At 43.3% G+C, this 26,033-nt stretch overlaps 1 protein-coding gene across 1 annotated transcript in view; it reads left to right on the forward strand.

Moving 5' to 3' along the window:
- LOC141116341 (transmembrane protein 151B) overlaps nt 1-22,707 on the forward strand; it is a 109,052-nt gene extending 86,345 nt beyond the window's left edge. The window contains exon 2 of the mRNA XM_073608565.1: nt 19,133-22,707. Coding sequence (XP_073464666.1) covers nt 19,133-20,566 — 1,434 coding nt within the window. The 3' untranslated portion in view covers nt 20,567-22,707. The remainder of the gene's footprint in view (nt 1-19,132) is intronic.
- The last annotated feature ends 3,326 nt before the right edge of the window (nt 22,708-26,033 follow it).

A 26,033-nucleotide genomic window follows, 5' to 3' on the forward strand; every position in this document is an offset into this window, starting at 1 on the left:
CGAAAAGTCCGACTGTGTGTACGCTGCATTAGAGTGTAAGGGTACCAGAGGGTGACCGTAGTATTTGAGAAGGAACGGGGTCCAGCGGGCAGGAGGTTAGGTGGGTGTTAGAAAAAGTTTATTGACTTCCTCTGTAGTAGTTGAGTTAAACAAGAGTTTTGATTGTACAGGAGGACAAAGAGTATAAAGTGAGGGAGATATCTGTAGCGTGGAGGAGATCTTGAAATTAATTGTCTCAATCTTATTTTTGAAGTGATTAGCAATCTCCTGGGCATTGAGTAAGTTAATGGGTGGAGGTAATGGCGGACGAAGTAGAGCATTAAAGGTAGAAAAAAGTTGACGGGGACTGCGTGAGAGGGTGTTAATGAGAGTGATAAAGTAAGTCTGTTTGGCAGCGTGGAGACAGGAATGGTATTTTTGGAGGGCAGGTTTATATTGGCTGAAATTTTGCTGTGACTTTGTCTTATGCCACAGAGTGCTTTTTTTGAGGCTTTTGGCAATGTCTGTCTGCCAAGGTTGTAGCGGTCAGGCCTGATTCTGTGCATAGTGAGGGGGGCCAATGTATCCAGGGTGGATGACCGTGAACTGTTGTAAATAGAAGTGGCCAGGTTGGGGCAGGACAAGGATGAGATTTTGGCATAGAGACAATCTGTAGCAGAAAAAAGAAGAGAAGGGTTAAGATGGCGAAAGTTTCTATGGGTAATTGTTTGGTAGTTGGAAGGCAAAGAGGAGGAAGACAAGGAGAGAGTGAAACTAATAAGGTTGTGATCAGAGGAACAGGAATGTTGGAGAGGTTGAGTGGAGTGCATAGGTAGGAGAATATGAGGTCAAGGTAGTTGCCAGCAGAGTGAGTAGAAGCATGTGCCCCATTGGTGTGCACAACCTATGCCATTAGAGTGTGCACCCAAGAGCACAAACACACGTGTGTACACCAGTAGAGCAGTGGATGGCGTCAGTAGAGCAGAGATTGGTGTCAGTAGGGCAGTGGAACAGTGTCAGTAGTTTTTATTTATTTATTTTTTTACATTTTTTTAATAATATTATTATTATTATAATTATTTGTTGTGTTTAGGAAGGGGGCTTTGGTGAAATATCAAGGGTCTAAAGAGAGAAACGGACTGAGGACAGAGCTTCTCATGGTGTACTATGCTTCAGTTAAGAATGAACACAGAAGGGATCAGTATAGATCACTCACTGTGTTTATTCATTCATCCATCCTAAAACATCCCCTGCAACAGCCAGCGGGAGATGAGAGAAGGAGGAGCTGGCAGCATTGCAGGAGAGAGACAGGGGATGCCAGGAAGCAGGGGGACTTGACACTGCACAGGGTGATTAGGGTGTGCCCAGGCACACCCAGCACACCCTGTGCGCACGCCTATGATTTGCCCATTGTTTCAGGTCAGAAGAGGAGGTTAGGTTCAGAAACTTAGAAGTAGCATGAGCGTTAAGATTAACAGGGATGTTGAAGTCACCAAGAATGATTGTTGGGATTTCAGAAGAGAAAAAGTAAGGTAGCCAGGCAAAGACGTCGTCAAGGAAGCTTGATACCGGTCCAGGAGGCCGATAGATCACAGCAATTCTCAACGAAACTGGAGAAAATAGATATATAATATAGAATACAGTGAGCTTCAAATAAGGAGAGGGACAGAGAGGGGGGGTGGGTGAAGAACCTGAAAAGTGCTTTGAGGGGATAAGAGGATTCCAACACCACCTCTTTTCTATGCACTAGGCCTGGGAGAGTGAGTCCACAGGAGGCCACCATGGGAGAGGGCAGCAGGAGAAGGAAAGTCAGATTCTTGAAGCCATGTCTCTGTAATTGCTAGTAGATTGAAGGAGTTTGTGATAAATAGGTCATCGACGGTGGTAAATTTGTTGCAAACCGAGCGGGCATTCCAAAGGGCACAGGAAAAGGGAAGGCTGGTTCTAGGCAGAAGAAGAATAGAAACTAGATTGTGTAGATCGCGGCTTCTGGCAGAGGATAGGGGGTGCTGGGTGTGTTGGCCAAAGGTAAATGACGGCGGTCCAGGATTTGGAGAAATATCTCCAGACATTAGGAGAAGCAGAAGGGAGAAAGAGGTGATATGGGAGTGTGACTTATGTGGGGGGAAGTTTCTCAGTGTCCTGGAGGTTTTATTGGTATGTGGGTTTAAAATTAGCAGGAGCTGATGAGTGCAGTAATATGGTGAAGACAGGAGTGAGGGTGATATATATAAACTGCGGGGTGGAGAAGAGGGATGAAGGAGAGAAAGTTTAAGCAGAGAGGATGCATCTGTGAGAAGGAAAAGTAGGGAGTGCATGATACAGAGTGGTGAGATTGAGAAGCAGACTGGATGAGAGATGTTCTATGGGGAATCAGGACACCTGTAGTGTGTTTAGCAGTAGTCTGTTGTTGATTTTCGCTTTGTGCATTCGCTGAAGTGCTGACCCGAAGTGTAATACTTAATCTAATACGAATACTTTATCCAAAATGATAGTTGCCAATGCAATCCCTACCTGTGCAACCCCTGCCTGGTTGTCATTGGACTTGGATGTCCAAAATCACACGACATGTCGCACAAGTATGAATGGAGCCTAACAGTTCTAACCAGAGCAAATGATAGAAATCCAATGTTAGGATTTACATATATTTTAAATACTTTCTGAGCCACCAACACAGAGCATTTATGCAGCTCGTTATTGCTAACTTTTTATCCTGCTAACATGTTCCATGTCAGCGAATTACAAAGCATGGAAGTCAGAGTATCAGCTTGACAGGCAATATTTATTCTCAGGAGGAAGCCAGGAAGGATAGCTTTAACATTTCTCTCGGCAGAGTTTTCCTTTAGGTCTGCTCTCCTTCAACAGCAGAATACACACCAGTGCTTACTGTGACAGGCTCTCTGATTTCTGTTTTTTTGTATTTTGATAAGCAGGACATTCGTACGCTGAATGATATGTAAGTGGTGGGGAGGATTCCGGAAGATTCGCAAGAATATTGAGAAGTCAGCAGCAGCCACTGTGTGCCAGCTGCTCAACACCTGCAAGCATAGTCCAGTGTAGATCTTCTGTCAGCAGTAGCTGCAGGCCTGTCAGCACTGTGAATGCCAGTATGGCATAATTAGTGCTGCCTGGCAAATATTACATATACGCATTGTCAGTTTATTCTACAGAAAGACCACTGTGAAGCAGATTGAAATGCCATATTTGTGGACACAAATGTTTTATTTTTTTTCTTGCCAAACATGAAATTTTGAATTTCTTGGCGTACAGCCTACCTACAAAGTGTTCTTAACATAGAACTATAAGCAAATTTCATTTTGGATAGAGCAAGGGAGGGTTATAACCCTGTCAGATTTTTTGCCATCTGTGTCCCATTGCGGAGATTTCCCTTCACTTCCTGTCCCATAGCCAAAACAGGAAGTGAGAGGAAATTCCTACAAATTAAGAGAATTCCTTGGGGACCCCCAGGTCACTAGAATTAGTATCCCCACGGAAAGATTTCCCCTATATTACTTTTTTGAGGACAACCCAAAATTTGGGGTTTTCTTTTACTTTCACTTTCGATGATTATAGTAAATAGAACAAATAGAGAGGGTGAATCTCCCTCCAGGGGCACAGACAGCAATAAAAACTGACAGGTGTTCTAATCCCTCTCCACTCTGTCCAAAACAAAAAAAAAGTTTTGCCTTTAGTTATTGTAGCGGTGAGCCCGTGGGATCTTTGTGTGTTTCTGCTCCACACATCACCCTGCTTGGTCAGACGTCCATTTAAGGCACACTTTCTCCAGTCAATGAACAGTTTCTTGCTTATTTTTGTTTTTATTGGGGGATTAAACTTGGATGGGGAAAAGGGACATGGGATGCCCAAATGATGAATCTTTCTTAGTTCAATTAGTTGAACCTAAATTGACAGTCTTTGCTACTTCACATCTCCTCCAGCACACTACTTGAGATCATTTGCTCTCCTCTTACTGTCCAATTCTAGATTCCTGACACCATTAGCACATGGCTAGGCCTCACTCTGAATAAGTCCTAACATTTTTCTAGTAGCTATTTGCAGGCGGGGGTCTGCAGTCCCCTCTGTGGTAGCAACCATTTTAGATGAAAAGAATAGTTGTGCTAACTGATACTTGGTGGATTACTGATTCCAGCAAGTCCGGTGCAAATCCTGCCAACCCTCCTGGCTGCAGCGACTTGACTTCAACAACACCACAGTCTCTCCCTCTGGCTCCACATCCAATCCTGGCATGTCTCTCCCAGAGCTTCTCACTGTGCTTCTCACTCCCTGACCCCGGAATGGATCCCTCCTGAATGATTTTCCTGGCCGTGCTCCCGCTGTCTACCTCCTGCTCCTGTTGCAGGACACCTCTCAATGACCGTTTAAAGAGAGGCTCCCTCCCAGCTCCCGAGCTACAGGCCCGAGGTCACCACCCCAGAAAAGGGGTCCCTCATGGGCCACCAAAGCCTAACACTCCATCATTCAGTTCTTCCACCTGACAACTCCTCCCCAAGCAGGCTGACCATGTATATATAGGAGGCCTGTCCCCTGCCAATCCTAGTTGGGGATTGGTCAGGGCTCCTAAATACACCCCATGTCACTCCAACCCTCTGCCCTGCCTCTTTTCCAGAACCTTCTCACTGGAAACAGAAGAGGCGCCAGAGAGCTGAAACACATGTCAGTCACCTGCTGCTACACTAAAACCACTCCCCTGCCAACAGAACAAAAACAAACAGGCCTGCCTAAATTTATCTGCACTGGCAGTACACACAAAAACACTACTCTAGCACCTATCTACCTAAGGTAGAGGGTGCAACATTAAACTTTAATTTTATTCTGCATTAATTTTCTGCACCCTGTGGTTGCTAGTGTATCGCTACCCTCGTAAGGGCTGCTGATAGAATCTGTACCCCACTGGTTGCCCCGACTCTGCAAATCCTCCGTCACCTCTGACACCCTTGGTTCAATAATTTTTACCAACTGTCACCAATAATAAGAAACGTACACAATACCAGTGAAACAGTTCAAGTTTACTGTGGTATAAGGGACACATAAAAGTGTAAAACATAACACTGTAAATCGCAAAGGTATTTTTATCTGAACAACATAGCACTGTTTATATATTTGCAATTAGTAACCTTTTGGTAATAAAGAGAAATGCAAAGTATACAAAATGTCTCAAATTGTGCCAGACCCTATTTCTGTCACAGTAACCTATGTGAACAGGTCAGCAGAAGGGTAGGGAACTGACACTTAATTTAGAGATTCACTCCCCTCTGTTTCCTCAACTGACAGGCCATTAATATCAGTACAACATGACAAACATTATGCAAACTAGTATGTTTAAATTGGTTGGCTCCTTTAATTAGAGTTCCAGAGAAAGTGAGAGCAGACCCTTTGTGCTAAAAATAACTTTTAGTTACTTAAGCAAATAAAGAGAGGATAAAAGGGTTGAAGTGTTACTCCTTGGAATTCGGCAAATCTTCAGCTAGCCTTGAATATTAAGAATGGAGTAATACTTGATAGAGTATAGCAAATTTGGCTGATCTGTGGTGTATCTATATTTTACTTCACACTCTTCCTATATATTGGAATATTATCGTATCCAATGAGATTGCTGGTGGTAAAGATATGAACAGGATATAGATGTCAGCATACAGTTTTCGTTAGAGTATGTGAACTAACTTCCAGTGGCACCACAAGTACCAGAAAGCTGGGTTGAATAAGGGATCTCTATATGCAGTGTCTTTACATAATCGAAATGGGCAAATGCCCGCTCACCACACTGGTTACAGAAGCTGCTAGCAGAGATGCAGGTGATGATGAAGACTCTTTCAGGAACTCCCTCTGAATCCTGTCTCTGCGAATGGCATCTGACCCCGTCACACCACACCACGGCTTACCCGGATCTGAAATTCAGGCATCGCTGGAGAATCTGGTCTCCGGTCCATTGTAGGTAAGAAGCGATGCTGTCCACCGAGATCCCTCTGGATGCAGCTGTACGACTCCCTGCTGTGCAGGCCACAATTCACACTGACACAGAGCTCCTGCTGGCAGATCCAAGCCGGCGTCCCAAGAACGGGATCTAGGCCGCAACCCTCCTTTTTATACCCTCTCCCAGCATTCTGTTCTCCTCTTCTCAGCAATCTGGGAGTGGTAGTTCAGGCCAGTCCTGCTGGAATTTAAACTTCAGCATTTAGAACTACACATCCCACGATGATTTGCTCTGCTCTAAGTTTTGTCTAAAAGGAAATGACACAGGGAGTCCAGGCCAACACTAGAAGGAGACAACCCCACATTAATAACACTGTACACTGTCCCTGAATTGCAGGCATTATAACTAGCTCCTGGCTACACTAGTATCCCTAACTTCCAACTGCCTGAGCTATTAAGTAAAGGAAGTTTGTCCCTGGTTCTAGGACTGCACAGGACATGGAGAGCCCACTGTAGCCTTGATAGACCATTAGAAGGAAGTAGCACACTACAAAATCATGTGACAAGAGACTTCAGTCCAGCCACAAAGACTTGCAAAATCTAGTTTTAGTCTAGGTTCACATCTATGCGGCTGTGCTTGATATGTTTTCCAGGCATGTTTTGCAGTGCGTTTGCGTTTTTAAACGTGCATTTTTTTAATGCGTTTTTGCATGCAGTTTTCATGTATTTTGCATTTTTTTTCTCTTTAAACGCACTGTAAACACACTGGTTGCTAAGCAGGGGACCGGGAAGCCGGCCGCCGCATCCTTAACAACTGATGAGTCATCAGCTGATAGCGGCAAAAAAATTGCCGGAAAAAAAAACGGCATGGGGTTGCCCCCCCAGGTCTATACCAGGCCCTTTGGGTCTAGTATGGGGTCCACTCAAAATCCATACCAGACCCTTATCTGAACATGGGTCAGGAAAGGGTGGGGACGAGCGAGCGCCCCCCCTCTCCTTAATCATACCAGGCCACATGCCCTCAACATGGGGGGGTGCTCAGAGCCCCCCACCCTAAAGCACCTTGCCTCCATGTTAATGAGGACAAGGCCCTCTTCCCATCAACCCTGGTCGATGGTTGTTGGGGTCTGTGGGTGGGGGCTTATCGGAATCTGGAAGCCCCCATTAACAAGGGGGCCCCCAGATCCCGCCCCCCCATGTGAAGGGGTATCAGGTACATCGTACCCCTACCCATTCACCAAAAAAACAGTAACATGTTAACAAACCACAAGAGCTGGTTTTTCACAAGTCCTTTATTAAATAAGAAGCCCATAGCCATGTTCTCCTGGAACCGTCATCTCCCAAAGCCGTCATCTCCTGGAGCCGTCATCCCCCAGAGCCGTCATCTCCCAGTGTCATCTTCTTCTTGTGCTGTGGAGCTCCCGTGGAGCTGTCTTCTTCCTCGTTGCTGCTGTCTTCTTCCTCGCCGCCGGTTACCTGCTAAAAAACAAAAAAAGCCAGTCTTGTCCTGAAGCTCTCTTTCTCCGTTGTGATGTTCCCGCTGTCCGGCACCTCTTATATAGGCATGGGGCGTGCCCATCCAATGACGTTGCCCAGAGAGCCCACCCCTTGTGATGTCACGTGACAGCCCCCTGATTAGCAACCAGCTTTTATACAGTGTTAAAATAAAAACTGCAAAACACATCAAAAATCGCATCACAAGCACAACACTTGCATTTCTGGTGCAGTTCCAGGGTAAATGATTTTGATTAAAGTCAGATTAAAAGTAAATTGAATATGTCTAGCTTCACAACCATCTCTTTATTAAACAATTTAATTTCAACAATGTTTTCTTATTTACTTAGCTGTCCTCAAGTAAGCATGTGTCTTTCTCATTAATTCCAACGCACATGTTCCTGTGGAGTAGCTGTGAATGTAAATGGGGCTGCAGAGACCACCGACTAGAAACCGAAAATAATCAAAGAGAAAGTATGTCACCAGCACACCACGGATTTTCAGAATGGTCCAAAGCTTTATTCAGCAATCACATCATTATAACAGAAGCAATGTTTTAGAGCCTCGCAGGACCCCTTCATCAGGTGTGAGACTATAATGCCCTGTACACACGATAGGATTTACCGACAACAAAACCGTGGATTTTTTTCCGAAGGATGTTGGCTCAAACTTGTCTTGCATACACATGGTCACACAAATGTTGAGAGAAATTCCGAACGTCAAGAATGCGGTGACGTACAACACGTACGACAAGCCGAGAAAAGTGAAGCTCAATAGCCAGTGCGGCTATCAATTAATTCCGAGCATGCGTGGACTTTTGTGCGTCGGACAACAAGTTTTGTTGTCGGAAAATTTGAGAATCTGCTCTCAAACATTTGTTGGCGGAAATTCCGCCAACAAATGTTCTATGGAGCATACACATGGTCGGACTTTCCGATAACAAGCTCATATCCAACATTTGTTGTCGGAAAATCCTATCATGTGTACAGGGCATAACAGAAGCACTTGTTTCTGAGCCTTACAGGACCCCTTCATCAGACATGCCTGGGTAGAGGTCATATGACGTCCTTCCGGAAAGCTCCTCGTGCATGCCCCACAGGCCACACTGCAGCACGATCTGTCACCAGCTGTGTCCACTGGACTGTACCAGGATGACCAATCACAGCAGATCAAAGGACAATGGTAAACAATGGATGGCTTCCTTTCATGCCATTCATGTACAATTGTGTTGCTATCTGTGATTGGTCAAAGTGATCACATTGTACAAACAGGGCCAATCACACCCCATCTGTACCATGTGATTAGCTGTGGCCAATAACAGCTAATCACACTGAATGAATCAATTTCAAGAAATGAGACAGGCTGTCAGTACATAAGGATTGATCAATTTTTAGATATATACCATAGTTTGTAGACTCTATAACATTCCTAGAGACTAAGTAATATACACTGATTTGGGTTATTTTCACCAAAGAAATGTAGCAGAATACAGTTTGGCTTAAATTTATGAAGAAAGATTATTTATTTGCAAAAGTTATAACAGAAACGAAGAAAAACGCGTTTTGTTTTCAACATTTTCAATCTTTTTTTATTTATTTCATAAAAAAAAAAAAAAAAACCCAGTGGTGATTGAATACCACCAAAAGAAAGCTATATTTGTGTGAAAAAAATGATAAAAGGTTTATATGGGTACAGTGTTGCATGACCACGCAAATGTCATTCAAAATGAGACAGCACTGAAAGCTGAAAATTGGCCTGAGCAGAAGAGGTGTGAAAGTGCCCAATATTGAAGTGTTTAAAGGGGTTGTAAACCCTCAAGGTTTTCCCCCTTAATGCATTCTATGCATTAGGGGGAAAACCTTCTGTAGTGCAGCAGCCCCCCTTTTACCAGGGGGGGCTCTGGGGGGCTGCTGCTCCAGCCACTGTCTCGGGTCCTCAGTGGCTGAAGCAGCAGCTCCAGCCACTGTCTCGGGTCCTCATTGGATAGATTGATAGCGGCGCAGCCATTGGTTCCCGCTGCTGTCAATCAAATCCAGTGACACGGGAGCTGGGGGCGGGGCCGAGTCCTGCTGTCTGTGTCAATAGAAGCAGCAGCAGATCACTGCTATTTTGATCCCAGACTGCGAAGCTAAGGCTCTAATATTACTGGTGAGTGGGGTCACTGAAGGGGGAGTCACCTCACTCGTTCAAATTTTTGGAGCACCTTGCACTTTTTACAAAAGCACCAAGCACTTTTCAGATCTTGTGTATATTTGTTTCTTATGTCACAATTACATTGATGTATAAGGCACCATTTATTAGGATGTATATTGTTTGATATAGGCTGCCAACACTGTTTCATACTTTTATATATGTTCTGATATCTGTGGCTCAGAAATAAGTCATAGAAGAACAAAATTCCCCATAACAGTGCTGTACAGAGCTACAGTATACGACCCTCAATAAATAGCTCCTAATATTTGCAGTTTTCCAAACCATCAGTGATTTTGCTAGTTGTACCTTTTATATGACATTTCAATATATCACAATTGTTGATTTATACTGCCACGAGAATGCCAGTTATATTGTGTCAAGTGATTTATGAAATCAACTCAAACTCCTGCCATTCGTATGTGTTGCTGTCAGTTCTAGGTCTCCTTTGAGAACAATTGCAATTTTGTCATTTTGATTTATTGATATTTAGATGCTAGATGAAATATAGCCATGGTATTAAATGACTTTTTAACAGCACACTCCGGTCAGAGTTTAAAATTGTGTACATAAGGATGTACTCCAGACTAACTCTCCATAGGATTAAATGAGATTGCACTTTGACAAGCTGATATTTCCCTGGGACAGGTAAGTATAAGACTGGCAGGGGGGCTGGGGGTGGAGGGACTACAAAAGGATTTAAAGCAGAGCTCCATTTAAAACTTCTAAAATAGAAATTAACAGCGCAGCAAATTTAAAAATAACAAAGCAATTTTCTTCTGAAATACTCAACTGTAATCCAGAGCTGTCCCCTGCAGGAATTCCTTTTTACTGCTGGATGACCTCAGTCTTCCAGGCTGGATGACAGACTATAACTGTCATGGCATTATCAAGCAGCAGCATATTGCTACTACACTGAGCAGTGCTCACATGTCATTACGTGAGTGCCATTCAGTGCAAAACAAAAATTCCAAAAAATAATTGTGTTGGTGAATTGAACATCCTGCTGGGAAAATTGGGGTAAAATAACAAATACAGTTAAAAAGACTCATACATATTATACAGCGCTCACTTGTCGCCAAGATGCAGCTTGTTACTTGACACCAGAGATGCAGCGCTCACTTGTCACCAGATACAGCTTGCTACTTGTCATCAGAGATGTAGCGCTCACTTGTCACCAGATGCAGCTTGCTACTTGTCACCAAGATGCAAATTGCCACCAGATTCTGAGCCCTCCATGCTGCTGTATCACCAGAGCCGCTGCTAGAGGTCTGGGGTCAGCACTGGAGATATTGTCTCCGCCACCATTTTTGCAAAGAGCAGCTCTCGTGGAGGCCAAGGGGAACAAACAAGAGGCTGAGCCTGGGGGGCAATGAAAGCAGCTGCCAATAGAAATGGCGCAGCCTGGCCCACAACCCGGGCTCTGCCTTTTGTTTCTTCCCTCCCTCGGCCTCAAGGAGAGCTGCTCTTCACAAAAATGGCAGCGACCCCGGATCTCTAGCGGCGGCTCCGGCAATTCATCACGGAACACCAGGACAAAGCCAACTTCCCGTGAATTTTCTCAGAACACGGTAAGACCGGGATTTAGGTCAGAATACCGTGAATGTCCCGGGAAAATCAGGACTGTTGGCAAGTATGCATTGCCTAAGGAATTCCAGCCGGGGATCTGTCAGAGTGTGGATCCTCCACTTACTACAACTGTCACCATGACAGCTACAGATACAGTCCATGACTATTAGCAGAGCCTGGGAGGGAAGGAGGGAGGCAGACTTTACCAGGAGACATACCTCAGTCCCACACTGACAGCTGAATTAAAGTGACTGCCTGTGTATGGGCTGGTAGCGTGATCACAGGGTTTGATTACATGATACTTGCCCCCTGACAGTGACACCATTATTCTCATTTGGAAATGAATTCAGATTTGTGCTGGATTTTTTTGGTAACCTTTATATCATTGACATCAGGGGTATGGAGTGAATTATGTACCTGTGTGTTTTAGATTGTATAATCAGTACCTGGGAATTACAGATAGTACGTTGTAAAAGCTAGATCAGTACGGCTGATAAAAAAACGACCTTCCGGAGCCCAGTACCGCAAACTAAAGGCAGAACAAGCTAAGGAGCAAGCAAATCTTGAAATACCTTCATATCAATTGAACATGCCCAGGCATCAGCACTTGATTTGGTTGAAGTTGTGAAAAAAATTGCAAAGGGAAATACACAAAAAGTGAGATTTTGATGTGTCTGAAATATCTATATCTATCTGAGACGTGCACTACTGTAAAATTAGTTCAGTTTAGTTTTCGTTTCACTCAGAGGTTTTTTTTCTTCGTTTAATGGATTATTCGCTATGATCCGAATTCGTTACTTCGTAGCATTCGAAACATCGGACGCATTCGTATTCATTCCGTTCTGTCAGCAAAACTCTGTGTGTCTCCATCCGATATTACTGGATTGGTCAAGTGGGTGTGAGGTGGCTGTAATCAGCAATCACTGCATACCTCAGTCTAAATATTGCTCGTTTTTTTTTTTTCCAAAAAAAGTTTTATTGAAGTATAAGACAATAAGAAAAAGCAAAGAAACAGTCTCAGATGGGCAATACACATAGGATCACAAGGACACATGTAATGTTCACAAAAAGGGCCAAACCAATATAAACCACAGTGCCAGAGGCAAAATCTTGAATGTCAATATGGAGAACGTCATTAGTGTAACTATACGTACATCAGTACATAAACAGATCAGAGAAGTATTCATATCCTGTTAGAAACACTCTGAAGTAGAGCAAAAATTATTACAAATAGGCAGTGTCAATAACCTAATCAACACTGAGAAATAGAAGGGGAAAAAAGAGGGCAAAGGAGGTGAGGGGAGTCGGAGAAAAGAAGAGATATGGGAGGGAAATAGAGGAGCAAGCAGAGAGGGTGAGGGCAAATGAGCTGGGTAGGGGACACATATTTGCCCATCTTCCTACCCCACGCACTAAACCGGAAGTCACCACAGGTCTCAGAGCAGATCGTAGACAACCGGAATCAAGCCTTTCAGTCCGAGGGCTTAAACTGGCATCAGGTGCTTATGGACAAGGGTGACGTTATGCCGCAGTCATTTTAAGGTGAGACCAGCAGTACCAAGTAGAGGTAAATTTAGTTAGTCTCTCACGAGAGATGCTAATTAGCTCTTCAATCTCTCCCCTTTTATTGATTTCCCCCAACCATTCCTCAATTGTCGGGACCAACAAATTTTTTTAAACCAACTAAACTAAGCTTGCTCAAGGCAAGCTTATAGCTACTTTTTTGATTAACCACTTCCTGGGGTTGACGTCAAAATATATATTGTTTTTATAATCCATGTTTTTGGAATTTCTTTTGTCTGATATATCCATAATAGTCCCTTCTCCATTGGAGGGTGTTTTTTGATGTTATGATTGGGACGATGGCAGGGGCGTCGCTAGGGGGTGGCTTTTGGGGCTATAGCCCCGAATCTGGGGCCAATAGCCCCGAGTCTCTGCAGGGGTCCTCAAGGGGAGGGGAGGCTCTCTGGGGACCCTTATGTAAGTGAAAGGCTCTCTGGGGACCCTGATGCAAGGGAGAGGCTCTCTGGGGACCCTGATTTTAAGGCAGAGGCTCTCTGGGGACCCTAATGTAAGGGGGGCTCTCTGGGGACCCTGATGTAAGGGGGCTCTCTGGGGACCCAGATGTAAGTGGGGGCTCTCTGGGGATATATATATATAAACACACACGTATATTACTGTATATACATGTGTATGCCCGCCCAAGCGTATGACTTTCTTTACTACGCTGCTATGGGCTCTAGCCCCAGATCTTTTGTAGACTTAGCAACGCCCCTGGACGATGGCATTCTCACAGCTTTACACCATTTACATTTATTTGGGTTGACGGTCATATGACGTTGGGGACCTGAAATGGCGATATCTGGATGATGCCTGCAGCTGAGATTGATTTTTTTTTTTTGATCTCAGGCTTTCCAGCATAGAAGAGAGATCTCGGGACTTATCAGATCTCTCTGTAATAAGGACCTGTCATGCCCTATGTTTACATTTCTTGTAATAGGAATAAAAGTGATAATAAATAAATAAATAAAACAAACAATAAAAAAGAAAACAAAATGTAAAGGGCTCCCGTCCCCTCGTGCTCACAGGCAGAATCGAAAGCGTGCGTAGGTCGTGCCCGCATATGTAAACAGCATTCAAACCACACGTGAGGTATCGCCGCGATCGCTATGCTCCGTGCACACGATCGGACTTTCCGTCAACAAAACCGTGGATTTTTGTTCGAAGGATGTTGGCTCCAACTTGTCTTGCATACACACGGTCACACAAATGTTGACCAACAATTACGAACGTAGTGACGTACAAGAAGTACGTGATATCTCCTTTACGAACGCTAGTCTTACAAGACCGAGCGCTTCCGGCTCATACTTGATTCCAAGCATGCGCGGACTTTTGACGACGGACTTGTGTACACACGATTGGAAAGTCCGACAACAAACATTTGTCGGCGGAAAATTTGAGAACCTGCTAGCCAACATTTGTAATCTTACTTTATGGTATGGAGAATAAAGAAAGAATTTAAAGAAAAAAAAATACAAAAAAGTATTAGATGGTAATACGGCTCCTCTTATTACCAACTTTACCAACTCATTCCTTTACATACACCACTAGCTCACAGTTTAAATTTATTAACAGACGTAACTAGATTTCCAAGTAAATATTACAGGTATTATGGCACATTAATGTCCACCTAGATAGAAGAGCTTTTCACGTGTTCAGCCCAGCAGCAGCAAATGTCCAAGGAAATTACATTAAAACGTTATCAAGTCAGCCTTGGTTTATCACCCGCTTATGTGATGCCAGTTTTCACACCTCCCTTCTCAGTGTGATCCTCGCCAGCGATGAACGCTTGCTTCACAAGTTCCTCCTCTGTTCATGCCACGCCAGGGACTTGGACACAATCACTTCACAAGTGCTGTCACAGGGCTCTATCAGTTCACCCTGCAGCAGTATAATATAGCAGCAAACTGTTTTCCAGTGATAAGCTTTCTTCCCCGAAGACAAATTTCATGTTTGCTGGAGAGGCCGATTATGAGCTAAATAATGCATAAACTCTAGGCTCTAAGCTACCGTGGGGTTAATGGTTTCTAGGGGGGAATATTCAGCAGTCTCCATTCGTTGAAATATGGAGTACAAATACAGGTCTCTTCCCATGTGTGAGCAGAAAATTATGTTCAATTCAGCAGGGAAATTAACTGGAATCTTGGCTTGTCTATCAAATATTTTTTGCATGCATATTTAAATAGAATCTATCACAGTTGGACTATATTAGATCTTTTTTTTTTTCCTAGTTCAAAGATTTGTATTGAAAGTAACACATCAGTGTACATGCACTTACAATACTCCATCCAAATTATGGTGCAATACACTCTGTAATTAACAAATTGTAATTTTTACAAGTTGTACAAATTGCGCAGAACTTAAAATGATGGTAAAGGCAGAAGGATTTTTTATCTTAAAGTGATTGTAAAGTCTATTTTTTTTAAAATAACAAACATGTTATACATACCTCCTTTGTGCAGATGGTTTTGCACAGAGCAGCCCAGATCCTCCTCTTCTCGGGTGCCTCTTCGCTGCTTCTGTCTCCTCTCTCCTGTCAAGTGCCCCCACAGCAAGGAGCTTGCTGTGGGGGCATCCAAGCCGAGTCACAGCTCTGTGTGTACATTCAGACACAGAGCCCCGACCTGGTCCCCACCCCTCTCTCCCCTGATTGGCTGACTGACTTTGACAGCCATGGGAGCCAATGGCGCCCCTGCTGTCTCTCAACCAATAGATAACAGAAAAAGAAATGACTCCTGCGCACAAGTGGATGACCAGACAGATAATACAACGACACAGGCCTTGCTGCCCTCAAGGATTGGGACTCCTGGTAGACAATGAGATAAAAAGAGAAAGGGGCGCACCAGCCATGTGCATTATCTTTTGTAAAAATATTTATTATATAAAATGATAAAAGAAATTACTCACAAGCAATTGTGGAAGAAGGTGCAATGTGAAAAAAGCACCGACTAGCAGCAAACGGTTCTATGATGAGCGAAACCTTCCAAAGTACTTGGAGGAACATACAAGCATCACTACCGGCTGACGCGTTTCGAAGGGAACATCCCTTCTTCATCAGAGCTCAGCAGTTAATAACCACATGGCTGGTGCACCCCTTTCTCTTTTTATCTCATTGTCTCTCAGCCAATCAGGAGGAGAGTCCCAGATGGCTAAGACACTTGTGGACATCGCTGGAGAGAGATGGGGCTTAGGTAAGTATTAGGGGGGCTGAGGGAAGCTGCTACACACAGAAGGTTTTTTTAACCTTCTGCCTTTACAACTCCTTTAATGCATTCTATGCATCAGGATAAAAAGATTTCTTTGTGCAGCGGCCCCCCTCAGCTGCCCTAATACTGACCTGAGCCCCATCTCTATCAAGCGATGTTGCATGTGTGTCTCGGCTGCCTGGGACTACCCTCCTCATTGCCTGAGACAGCAGCGTGGCGCCATTGGCTCCTTCTGCTGTCAATCAAAATTAGTCAGACAATCAGGAGAGAAAGGGGACTGTCTGAATGGACACGGAGCTGCAGCTCGGCTCAGGTGCCCCATAGCAAGTTGCTTGCTGTGGGGGCACTCAATAGGAGGGAGGGGCCAGGGCACCAATGAGGGACCTGAAAAGAGGAGGATCTGGGCTGCTCTGTGCAAAACCACTGCACAGAGCAGGGAAGTATAACATGTTTGTTATTTTTATAGAAAAAAAACAAGACTTTACAATCACTTTAAGAATTAAACTGTCATTGTAAAGTTTAAACAAAAGCAAGAGTTGGGCCTCATGCACACATGGCATTTTTACAGCCGCTTTTAGCAGCGTTAAAGCAGCTTTTTTTTTTATAGCTTAAAAATGCCACTCCATGGACACATAAACTTTTAGGAGCTTATAGGCCTCATGCACACAGGGCTTTAAAACAAACAAGCTGCAAAGCAATGTGGCTAAACGTATGTAAACGCTGTATGTAGCATTAAGCTGCATCAGGCGTTTTTAAACTGTAGTAATTGGATTTGGTATTGTAAAATAGAGGAGGGCAGAGAAACGCTGCTAAACGCCAATGCAAAACGCTTCTTAAGACACGCTTTTACAGACGCTTTTTCCTGCTGTTGGTACTGGCTTTGCACCTTGTTTTTTTTATAACACCCTGTGTACATGAGGCCTTAGAGTAAAGTTAAGAAAAGGGTAGGTAGAGAGAAAAACGTACGTGAAAGAAAGGGAGGCTGGGGAGTTTGGAGACACTCTCAGGTCAGGCAGACCCCAATGTTTTAGGGGCCAGAAGCAGGCCCACCTATTCTGCAGTGAGCGATTGGGTCGTGAAAACACATATGCCACTTACAGCTTCTAAAAGCCTACGTGTACATGGACAGATAAAATAACATGGAGAGGCATTTTTAAGCTGTAAAAAAAACGCCTGACGCTCCTAAAAGCGACAGGAAAAATGCCCTGTGTGCATGAGGCCTTAAGGTTATTGATTGAAGGACGTTATTAGTTGTTTACATAGCACTGAATAGTTTGGAAGGAATGTAATTGGTTAAAACCATGTACTTTTTCAGTACAACTGCCACTGACTTACCAACAGATGTGCAATATTACATTGTGTAACTTGCCAACTGAAGGGCTGTCCCATGATCTGAACCCTTGGAACCATGTCTACAACATTTCTTAGATCTGTATATCATTATCACTGCATTAAAGAAAAACAAGTTTTTTTTTAAGTTTTAAATTTTAAATTCTATGCATGAAGGTGAAAAACCTTCAGTGTGCAGATCCCCCCTCAGCCTCCCCTTAGTTCTTACCTAAGCCCGATCTCAATCCAGCGATGGCTCTCCCGGGTCTCTCCCTCCTGATTCGCTGAGATTCAGAAGCAGGAATCATTGGCTCCCACTGCTGTCAATCACAGCAACTGAGGAAGGAGCGGGGCTGAGCCACATTCTTTGTGTCTTATGAATGCAGAGAGCCGGCTCGAGAGAGAGCACGCATGAGTGCCCCCACAGCAATCTGCTTGCTATGGTGGCACTCGGAAAGGGGGAGGGACCCAGAGTCTCGGTGGGGGACCTAGGAAGAGGAGGATCGCGGCTGCTCTGTGCCCATCAAACGCTGCCACTGTGCCCATCAAATGCTGCCACTGTGCCCATCGAATGCTGCCACTGTGCCATTGAATGCCGCTACTGTGACCCCCCCGCTCGCCGTCTGCCCGACACTTACCCTGTCTCGGTGGGGCAGCTGGTGATGGCGAGCAGTGTCCTCCATGCGCCTGCTCCCGTCCGGCGTCCAATCACAGCGCCTGTCATTTCAGCCAATCAGGTGATGGGTAACAGACCCGAGCACCTGATTGGAGGAGAGGTGGTTCAGTGTTAGGAAAGCAAATATTTATTCGCTTTTCTAACATACCTGGGTGCGCTGCGAGCGCCGTGCCTCTTTTGACACCTATTAGAGCCTATGGCTTCAAAAACACCCCCAGCTGCTGTAATGCACACGCCTGAATAGGGGGTGGCAGCGGCAGCCATGGATAGATTCATGCTATACATGAATCTATCCATTGGTCATAGAGGGGTGACTGGAGACAGGAGGCGGCGCCCGTGCACCCTTATGGACGCACCGCCACTGTTCCTGGCTTTTGGTCCATGCCAAAATGATGTCATACATCCCATAAGTCTTCATGGGTATTATTTTTCTTTCATTTGGAGGGGGGGAGGAGGGGCTTTCTCAGCTAAGCATGCTCTCCTGCCTGCATGCCTGAGCTACAGTAAGTGCAGATAGATTCCAGGGAAAAAAAGGTTACATGAATCGTCTGCCTTTAAGATGGCCACGGATACAAATGCTAGGGGGTGGTTTAAAGTGATTTCTCAACAAAATAAAGTATGGAGACAATGGATGGGTGAGTTTGCTTTTAATATTAAACATGAATTAAATTGTGTTTTCAGTTTGTAGTGCTCAGATACAGCTAAGTTCTTCTTTAAAGTGTGTTTAAAGTGAGTCAAAATCCAAGAACAAAACTGGCATATATTGTAAATTACCAGTCCTTAGATGTGGTGGCTGCAAATTTTTCTTTTTTCAGCTACACGTTCAGAATATCCTCTGGTTTCTTTTGAAGCTTCCAAGGGGTATTGTCACAGGCTGTTGCAGGGACAGGAAATAAGATGAGATTTCCCTAACATGCAAATCTATTTAAACAAATTAAAGTGAATCTGCACTGACCCTTAACAACCCATGTAAAAGTTAACCTTGTTTTTCGTCTGTAACGCTGTAAAGGTTCTCACTTTTATTGCCTTTTGAACCTTATATATATTTTCCTCAACTAACTGGTTCCTTACAATATCTTGTTTATCCTTAGCTATAAAAATGTTCCTGCTCCATTGAGTTCATCAAAATATACAGTGCTGTGTCATAATATGTTGTTTACTTTTTTAACATGTTTTTTCTCTCCTTGACTTTCTACAGCAACGTCCAGAGAAGCAGTCCTTGAGTTCGTCTATGTGCCGGGATTCTCACTGGAAATGTCTCCTTCTCTCCATCCTCATGCTTGTATGCCTTTGTGCTGTAACCTGGTGCCAGGTTACCAGTGTGACCAAACTCAGTTTCGACAGTTCCCTTAAGGGAAGATCCATGATCTACCATGGCAGCCCTTGCTCTGATGGCTATGTCTACATTCCTCTGGCTTTTTTAGCAATGCTGTACGTAGTTTACCTGGTAGAATGCTGGCATTGCCATGCAAAGAGTGAACTCCAACATAAGGCTGATGTCACTAGTGTTTATGATCAGATACAGCGTATGCGCCAAGCTACAGCTTGCATCTGGTGGAAGGCCATTAGCTACCACTTTGTCCGGCGCACTAGACAAGTCACCCGTTACCGTCATGGTGATGCCTATACTACTACTCAGGTCTACCATGAAAGAGTGAACACTCACGTGGCTGAAGCAGAATTTGAATACTCTCATTGTGGCATAAAAGATATTTCCAAAGACCTATTGGACCTAGACCGCCACCCTGCCACCAAACTAAAGTTCACCAAGTGCTTCAGCTTTGCCAACCTGGAGTCTGAGAATTCGTACCTCACTCAGCGAGCCCGCTTCTTCACAGAGATTGAGGGACTAGATGATTATATGGAGGCAAGGGAAGGAATGCAGTTAAAAAACGTGGACTTTAAGGAATTAGTTATTGCTTACGTGAACCTAGAGCAGCTGCCGTGGTATGTTTCCCATTATGCTTTCTGGGCAGCTGCCCTACTTATGCTCTCATGGCCCCTAAGGGTTTTTATTGAGTATCGAACTGCTCACGTTCATTATCATATCGAGAAACTTCTAGGTTTGGATTACAGGTCACCTGGGGTAGCAGAGGAGCCTATATACCGATTCAGAATGCCACGGGTCAGCACCTTTGACAGTACTGAACTAGAATGGCATATATGCACCAATCGGCAGCTGATTCCAAGCTACTCTGAGGCAGTGCTTATGGATTTAACAGATGCCTCACTATGCAATGGCTATTCTGCCTGCGGGTACAGTGGTGTCCTGAGAGGCTGTGAAGGCTGCAACAGAGCATCCAGCAGCTCTTCTATCTTCTCTCGCCATGCTATGCACAGCTGCAGCGGGGGTCCATCACACCTCTCCCTCAGCACCAGCCGTTTCTCCCTATGCCAGCTGCATGGATCCCACAGGACAGGCCTCTGGAGGAGTCGTAGCAGTAGCCTTGCAGATCGTGTGTGTCCAGATGAAAGATGCTGCTCCTACTCTAGTCAGCTAGCCATTAATGAAAACCCCCCTACTTATCACGATGCCCGTTTCTTCCCTGTGCTTATAGTGCATCGTCAGGAAGGATGCCGGACCAGGAACTTCTGCATACACCGCTCATCATGCATGGAGACCTCCTTGTAAAAGAATGTCCCACCGTCTTTGTGCAGCAGTCCCACTTATTTTGTGCTGAAAAGTGCACTAAAAGAGGCAATTACTTTTAAAATGTATGGCAGCATAAAAAGAAAATGTGATAAACGACAACGGTAAAAAAACATGCAGCCAACATCTCACCAAAGTTTTCAGGCACTTGATGAATGTCAAAAAATCTAAAAACATTTTAACAAATACGTTTGTGTCTCTGCTCTACAAAATGAATAGAGTACTTCACCATTCGTTTTACTTCATTTAGCCTATAAAGGAACACATTGCAATAAATATTTTAAGAATTACATATAATATGCATAAGGGTCAATTTGGTTTGGTTGTGCAAAGCCAGGTGACATATTGGTGGCTTAACATGTAGGAGCCTCCCCTTTCTTGTGGCTTTCCAGTACCCATAGAAATGACATTGCCCTATGCTAGTTAAACTAGTTAATATGATTGCTAACTGAATATAAATTTTCAGAAACATTAACATTTTTAGTTTAAAAAAAACCCATGTGGTAGAACCCAGAATGGTGCTGGCAATGTTGAGACATGCAATAGCATACCCTTTTGGCATCCAATAAAGCATTCCCTATCAATGGACCACTATATATGATGTTCTGCATTACAAGGGGGAAATCACAAGCCAAAGCAGGGCAAATTAAAACAAATGTTCATGGTGATAAATGGCAATACAAAAAAGGTAAGTGTGCAGTAAGACTTCAATGTCTCTGCTATTGCCCTGTGCTCTATTGACAGCTAAACATCACAGCAGATAAATTCAATAAAGAAAGACGACTATTATTTAAAAAAAAGCGTCTAAGTTATTTTAATCGGGTAAAGTAAACAATTTGTCGATTTGTAACATTGTCATGGTGAGAGTAAAGGAGCTGCCATTCCCAATCTCCTAAAGAGAATGCTAGTTGCCTGGTTGTGTCAGACTTAAAGTGTATGTAAATCCTAACAATAACTTCTTTTATTTGATCTCCTTTGTTCTGTTAAATACAAAATTGAAAGAGTTTTGTTATATCTGTTTAGTAATTTAAAAAAATAAATGTGTTGATCCTGCCAGAAATCCTGTAAGCTAAAAACTCAGTATGACCACCAGGGGACTAGCCTTCTCAGAAGTAGAGTTCAGTAATGGCAGCCTCCATGATTCTAACATGAAAGCGTTACTTTAAAGTTCTCCTAAATATTAAAAGGGTCAATATTTCAATTTTTGGTAGATTATGACAATTGAAACCAGCCACCAGTTTCCCATATCTGCTAAAGTATTTGGACCAGAGAACTGAGAAACCACCCTACTTGCTAACACCATTATAGATTTTTTTTACTAACACTGCTCTTTTTTACTTTGCATTCCTGGGAATGCAGCTTCAGCAAGAGAAGTTGAGGTATATATAAAGACAAAACTATCTTCCTTAGATTTAGATAGATTGGTTAAAGCCCATGTCAGCCTTTTTGCTTTGCTGTCTTTGTCCTGTAGAGGAGGATCTACCATCACTTCCTGTCCCAGTGGCAACAGGAAGTGAGAGAAAAACTCCCCAGAGTGAGCAGGAATCTCCTGATAGATAGACGGTTGACACCATAACAGGTCTCCACATGGGAATATTTTTACGGTAACCTCCCGATCCCAAACCAACTGTAATATTTTTGATTTTCCATCAATTTCTGTCAGGTGACAATAGTTAACAGGGTAAATATTAAATATGGTGAATCTCCCTAGCGGGGACACAGATAAGACTCTTTTGCATCCCTAGCAGGGACCCAGTTATCAATAGATATTTGAAAGGGGTTCCAAGCTTTCCTTAATTTTATTGTAAACCAGAAAAAAAGTTTTGGCTATAAAAATTCTTTCACATTCTTTGGCTGCCAGAAAGAGAGAAATCGAATACTTTTAAGTATGGGGAGCATGGGGCTCACTGTCACATAGGAGCAGGAAGAAAGTTCTCAGCTAGTAATAACTTGGCGATTGCACAGGGTTCTCCTCTTTTCACACTTGTAACACCTGCATGTGTAAATCAAGTCAGAGGTTGATTCACTAAAGGCAAATAGGCTGTTTGTTTTGCAATGGAAGTTGCACTATGCAAGGGAATATGCCCCTGACATTTGAAGAGAATGTAAGGGTGCCAGGTTAGCATAGGTTAAAAGCAACATGAGTTTATTGCAGAATCACTTACATTACATAAAATTCAAAAGTTCAGTTTGCAAGGCTGGTGTGGTGTGTAAGGCAGGCAGGCAGCGATCTGGATGGACTGGTGGATGAGCCACAAGGCACAGAACTAGGACCCGCCATGGGAGATGGAGACCAGCGGCATCTCCTGCTTACACACATGCCATTGACAGAGAGCCAGGTGGCAGACTCCATCTCTTGTGGTAGGTCCCGGCTCTGTGCTCTGCAGCTCATCCATCCAGATTGCTGCCTGTCTACCTCGCACACCACACCAGTCTTGCAAACAGAACTTTGGAATTTTATATGTAAGTGATTCTGCAATAAATTTATGTTGATTTTAACCTATGCTGATCTGGCGCCCTTCACATGTCTATAAGGGATTCCCAAACCCTGTTGAGGAGCTGCCGGTGATTGCTGGTGTTGATCACCCCTGAATTGAATATCCAGTCATCTCACTTCTACTGCTTTATTCATCATATTATGGTCTTTATGGACTTTAATATTATTTTTATGAATTTGTAATCTGTGTGTCAGAGAAGTGCTGATCCACTAGCTACTCTTAGCTTGTGTTTTTGAGTGAATTTGCCCCACAGCTTAGTGAATGAAGTAACGCTCTGCTGACTTCCATCATTCAATGATGTCCAAACAAAATTGCTGTTTTTTTCTAATTTTCTTTGCACATGATTGGATATTCTTTGCAAACTGAAACTGCAACACATTCCCTATGTTCTGGGGCAAATACCTTTGCAAAGTGAACAGATTATTTTCCTGTAGTAATCAACCCCATAGAATAATAACTGCTCCAGAAGTCTGGCCTCTCTTTGAATCTTCTTTTCACATTCCATAGCAATGGTTATTTGTTTCTATTATCAGAATCCCTGGTTTTGCCTCTACTTATGCAAATGGTTTTGAAAGGAAATAAAAACAAGAAAAAAAGACCTTCTCAACTCTTATGTCTATTTAAGTTAGAAACAGAAATGTAGGAAGGGTACCACTTTAATCTCTAGTATCTTTTCGGGAGCAGACATACATTAGAAGCCTCTCACTTGATGTGTCTTAATGAACTTGCCTCAATGTGTAGATCCTACACAAGCTGTTGAATGGGCAATATCATACCTCTGTTTGTTACATGAAAAATCAGTAACTCATATAAATAGGTGCTAAGTTATTCCATTGTCCATCATTTTATGCAAATTTATGTCATCATCATCATCATGTTACATAATAAGTATAATCTCTTTTTATACATTTTTCCATAATGTAGCAAAATGGCAGGTTCTTAGTATGAGTGACCACTTCCATTTATATCAACCCATATAGCTCTGAGCACAGCTAAGGAAATATCATTCATGCTGTATTAGTACACCCACATGTACTGTAAGTGATATTGACATGCAGTGTTTTATGATTATGTACATTATCTATAAAGCTTGTGCTAAGAAGACACTGTCTTGTTCCTTCGAAAAAAGAGAGATCGCAACCTCTTTGTAAGTAGAGGCATCCTTATAGTAATGAGAGCAATCTGCTCTAATTGTCAGTTTTGTTAGAGAGGTTCAAATGTAATCAATAGAACATAAAAAGGACCATCAAACCTAAAATGGATCCATTCTGTATACTTATCTTTACTAGTCTTTAGAGTCGAAAGTAAAAGACTTACTATTGCATAGACAAGATGACTTGGAACAAAACGTCTAATGTGTTTCAGGGGGTAAAAAAGGTTCTCCTTCATCAGGGCTTTGAGTACTGCATGTGAAATTGTGAACTTATAAAAAGTTAATTTACTGGTTCTCTGTTTTCAAAGTGGCATCTGTTTTGTACAAGAAGAGGGAGGGTGGTGCTAAGTTGGTCTATAGAGTAGGGTTAAAGGGGTTGTAAAGGTAAAAATTTTTTCACCTTAATGTATTCTATGCATTAAGGTGAAAAAACTTTTGACAATACCGCAGCTCCCAGCCCCCCCGTTTTACTTACCTGACGCCTCGAATCTTCGCTGCTCGTTCTCGTCATCTCCACTGCAGCTCAGCCTGGTCGCTGATTGGCTGCAGTGGATGGATTGAAAGCAGCGCAGCCATTGGCTCGCGCTGCTGTCAATCACATCCGATGACGCGGCGCGCCGGGGGGCGGGGCCGAGTGATACAGCGAGCGGCTATAGCCGCCGGCTGTATCACGGGAGCGCGCCCGCAAGCACTCACCACCATGCGAGGGAGCTCGCATTAAGATGGTGAATGCTTGCGGGGAGGAGCTGAAACAGCCACCGAGGGACCCCAGAAGACCAGGTTCGGGGCCACTCTGTGCAGAACGAGCTGCACAGTGAAGGTAAGTATAACATGTTTGTTATTTTTAAAAAAAAATAATTTTACCTTTACAACCCCTTTAACCCACATCCCTGAAGTACAAGCAAAAAGGGAAATGTGTTCCTCTTGTGGGACTTTGAAGGGAAAAGGCTACTCTGGAGTAATTGCGAGTGTAATTTTATTATGAAAAAGGGTGTAGATATGACACATCTACAATGCACACAAGTAGGTATACATGGAAATACAGGATGCGTAATACAACAAACATGCAATACAGTCTATGGATTTCACAATCATTAGACTCCGTAACATATGGAACATATGTTTTGTACAAAGTAGCCAGCAAACTATGATTTTTTTGAACCCAGGGTCCAGCCTTTGATGCACATATAGCACTCAGAGTCCTAATGAAGATGAACTGTTTTTAAACCTTGGCTGCTTTGTTTCATGTAATGCTGTCTGTGAAATAAACTGTTTGTTTAGATCTCTAAAAACTAGTGTTGTGGCGCTATTATTGCTCTCTTCATAGGATTCACAACCCACATGCCAGATACCTTTGGCTTTGAGAAAATGGGTGGACACAAAGATGAAGGCTTAGATGTTGACTTTTGACAAAAAGTTTGAATTTGCCTATCAGTAATAGAGCTGTTTAGTTGGCTTAGGTTGTAGGTTTTGGGGAAAATAGTCATCTGTCAAAGGTGATTATGAAGGCACCACTATGTAGTCTTGCTTAGGGAATGGAAACCTTATTTTAAGGCTTAATGTACACGGGATGTTTTTACAACCTCTCATGAACGATTTAACTTGACAGATAGTAACCCACGTTTAAAACGTCCGTTTTGCCACGTTTACATGCCGTGTTTAGCGGGGTTTTGCCGTGTTTGCGTTTAGAAGCGTTTGAAAAAAAAAAATGTTTTTTTTCAAAATGGGCAAAAATGAAAAACGCCTGTAAACGAAACACAGCTAAACGCGATTTACTGCGTTTAGAAGCACTTGGCAT

Source organism: Aquarana catesbeiana, linkage group LG13, assembly GCF_042186555.1.
Source record: "Aquarana catesbeiana isolate 2022-GZ linkage group LG13, ASM4218655v1, whole genome shotgun sequence".
NCBI classification, from domain to species: Eukaryota; Metazoa; Chordata; class Amphibia; order Anura; family Ranidae; genus Aquarana; species Aquarana catesbeiana.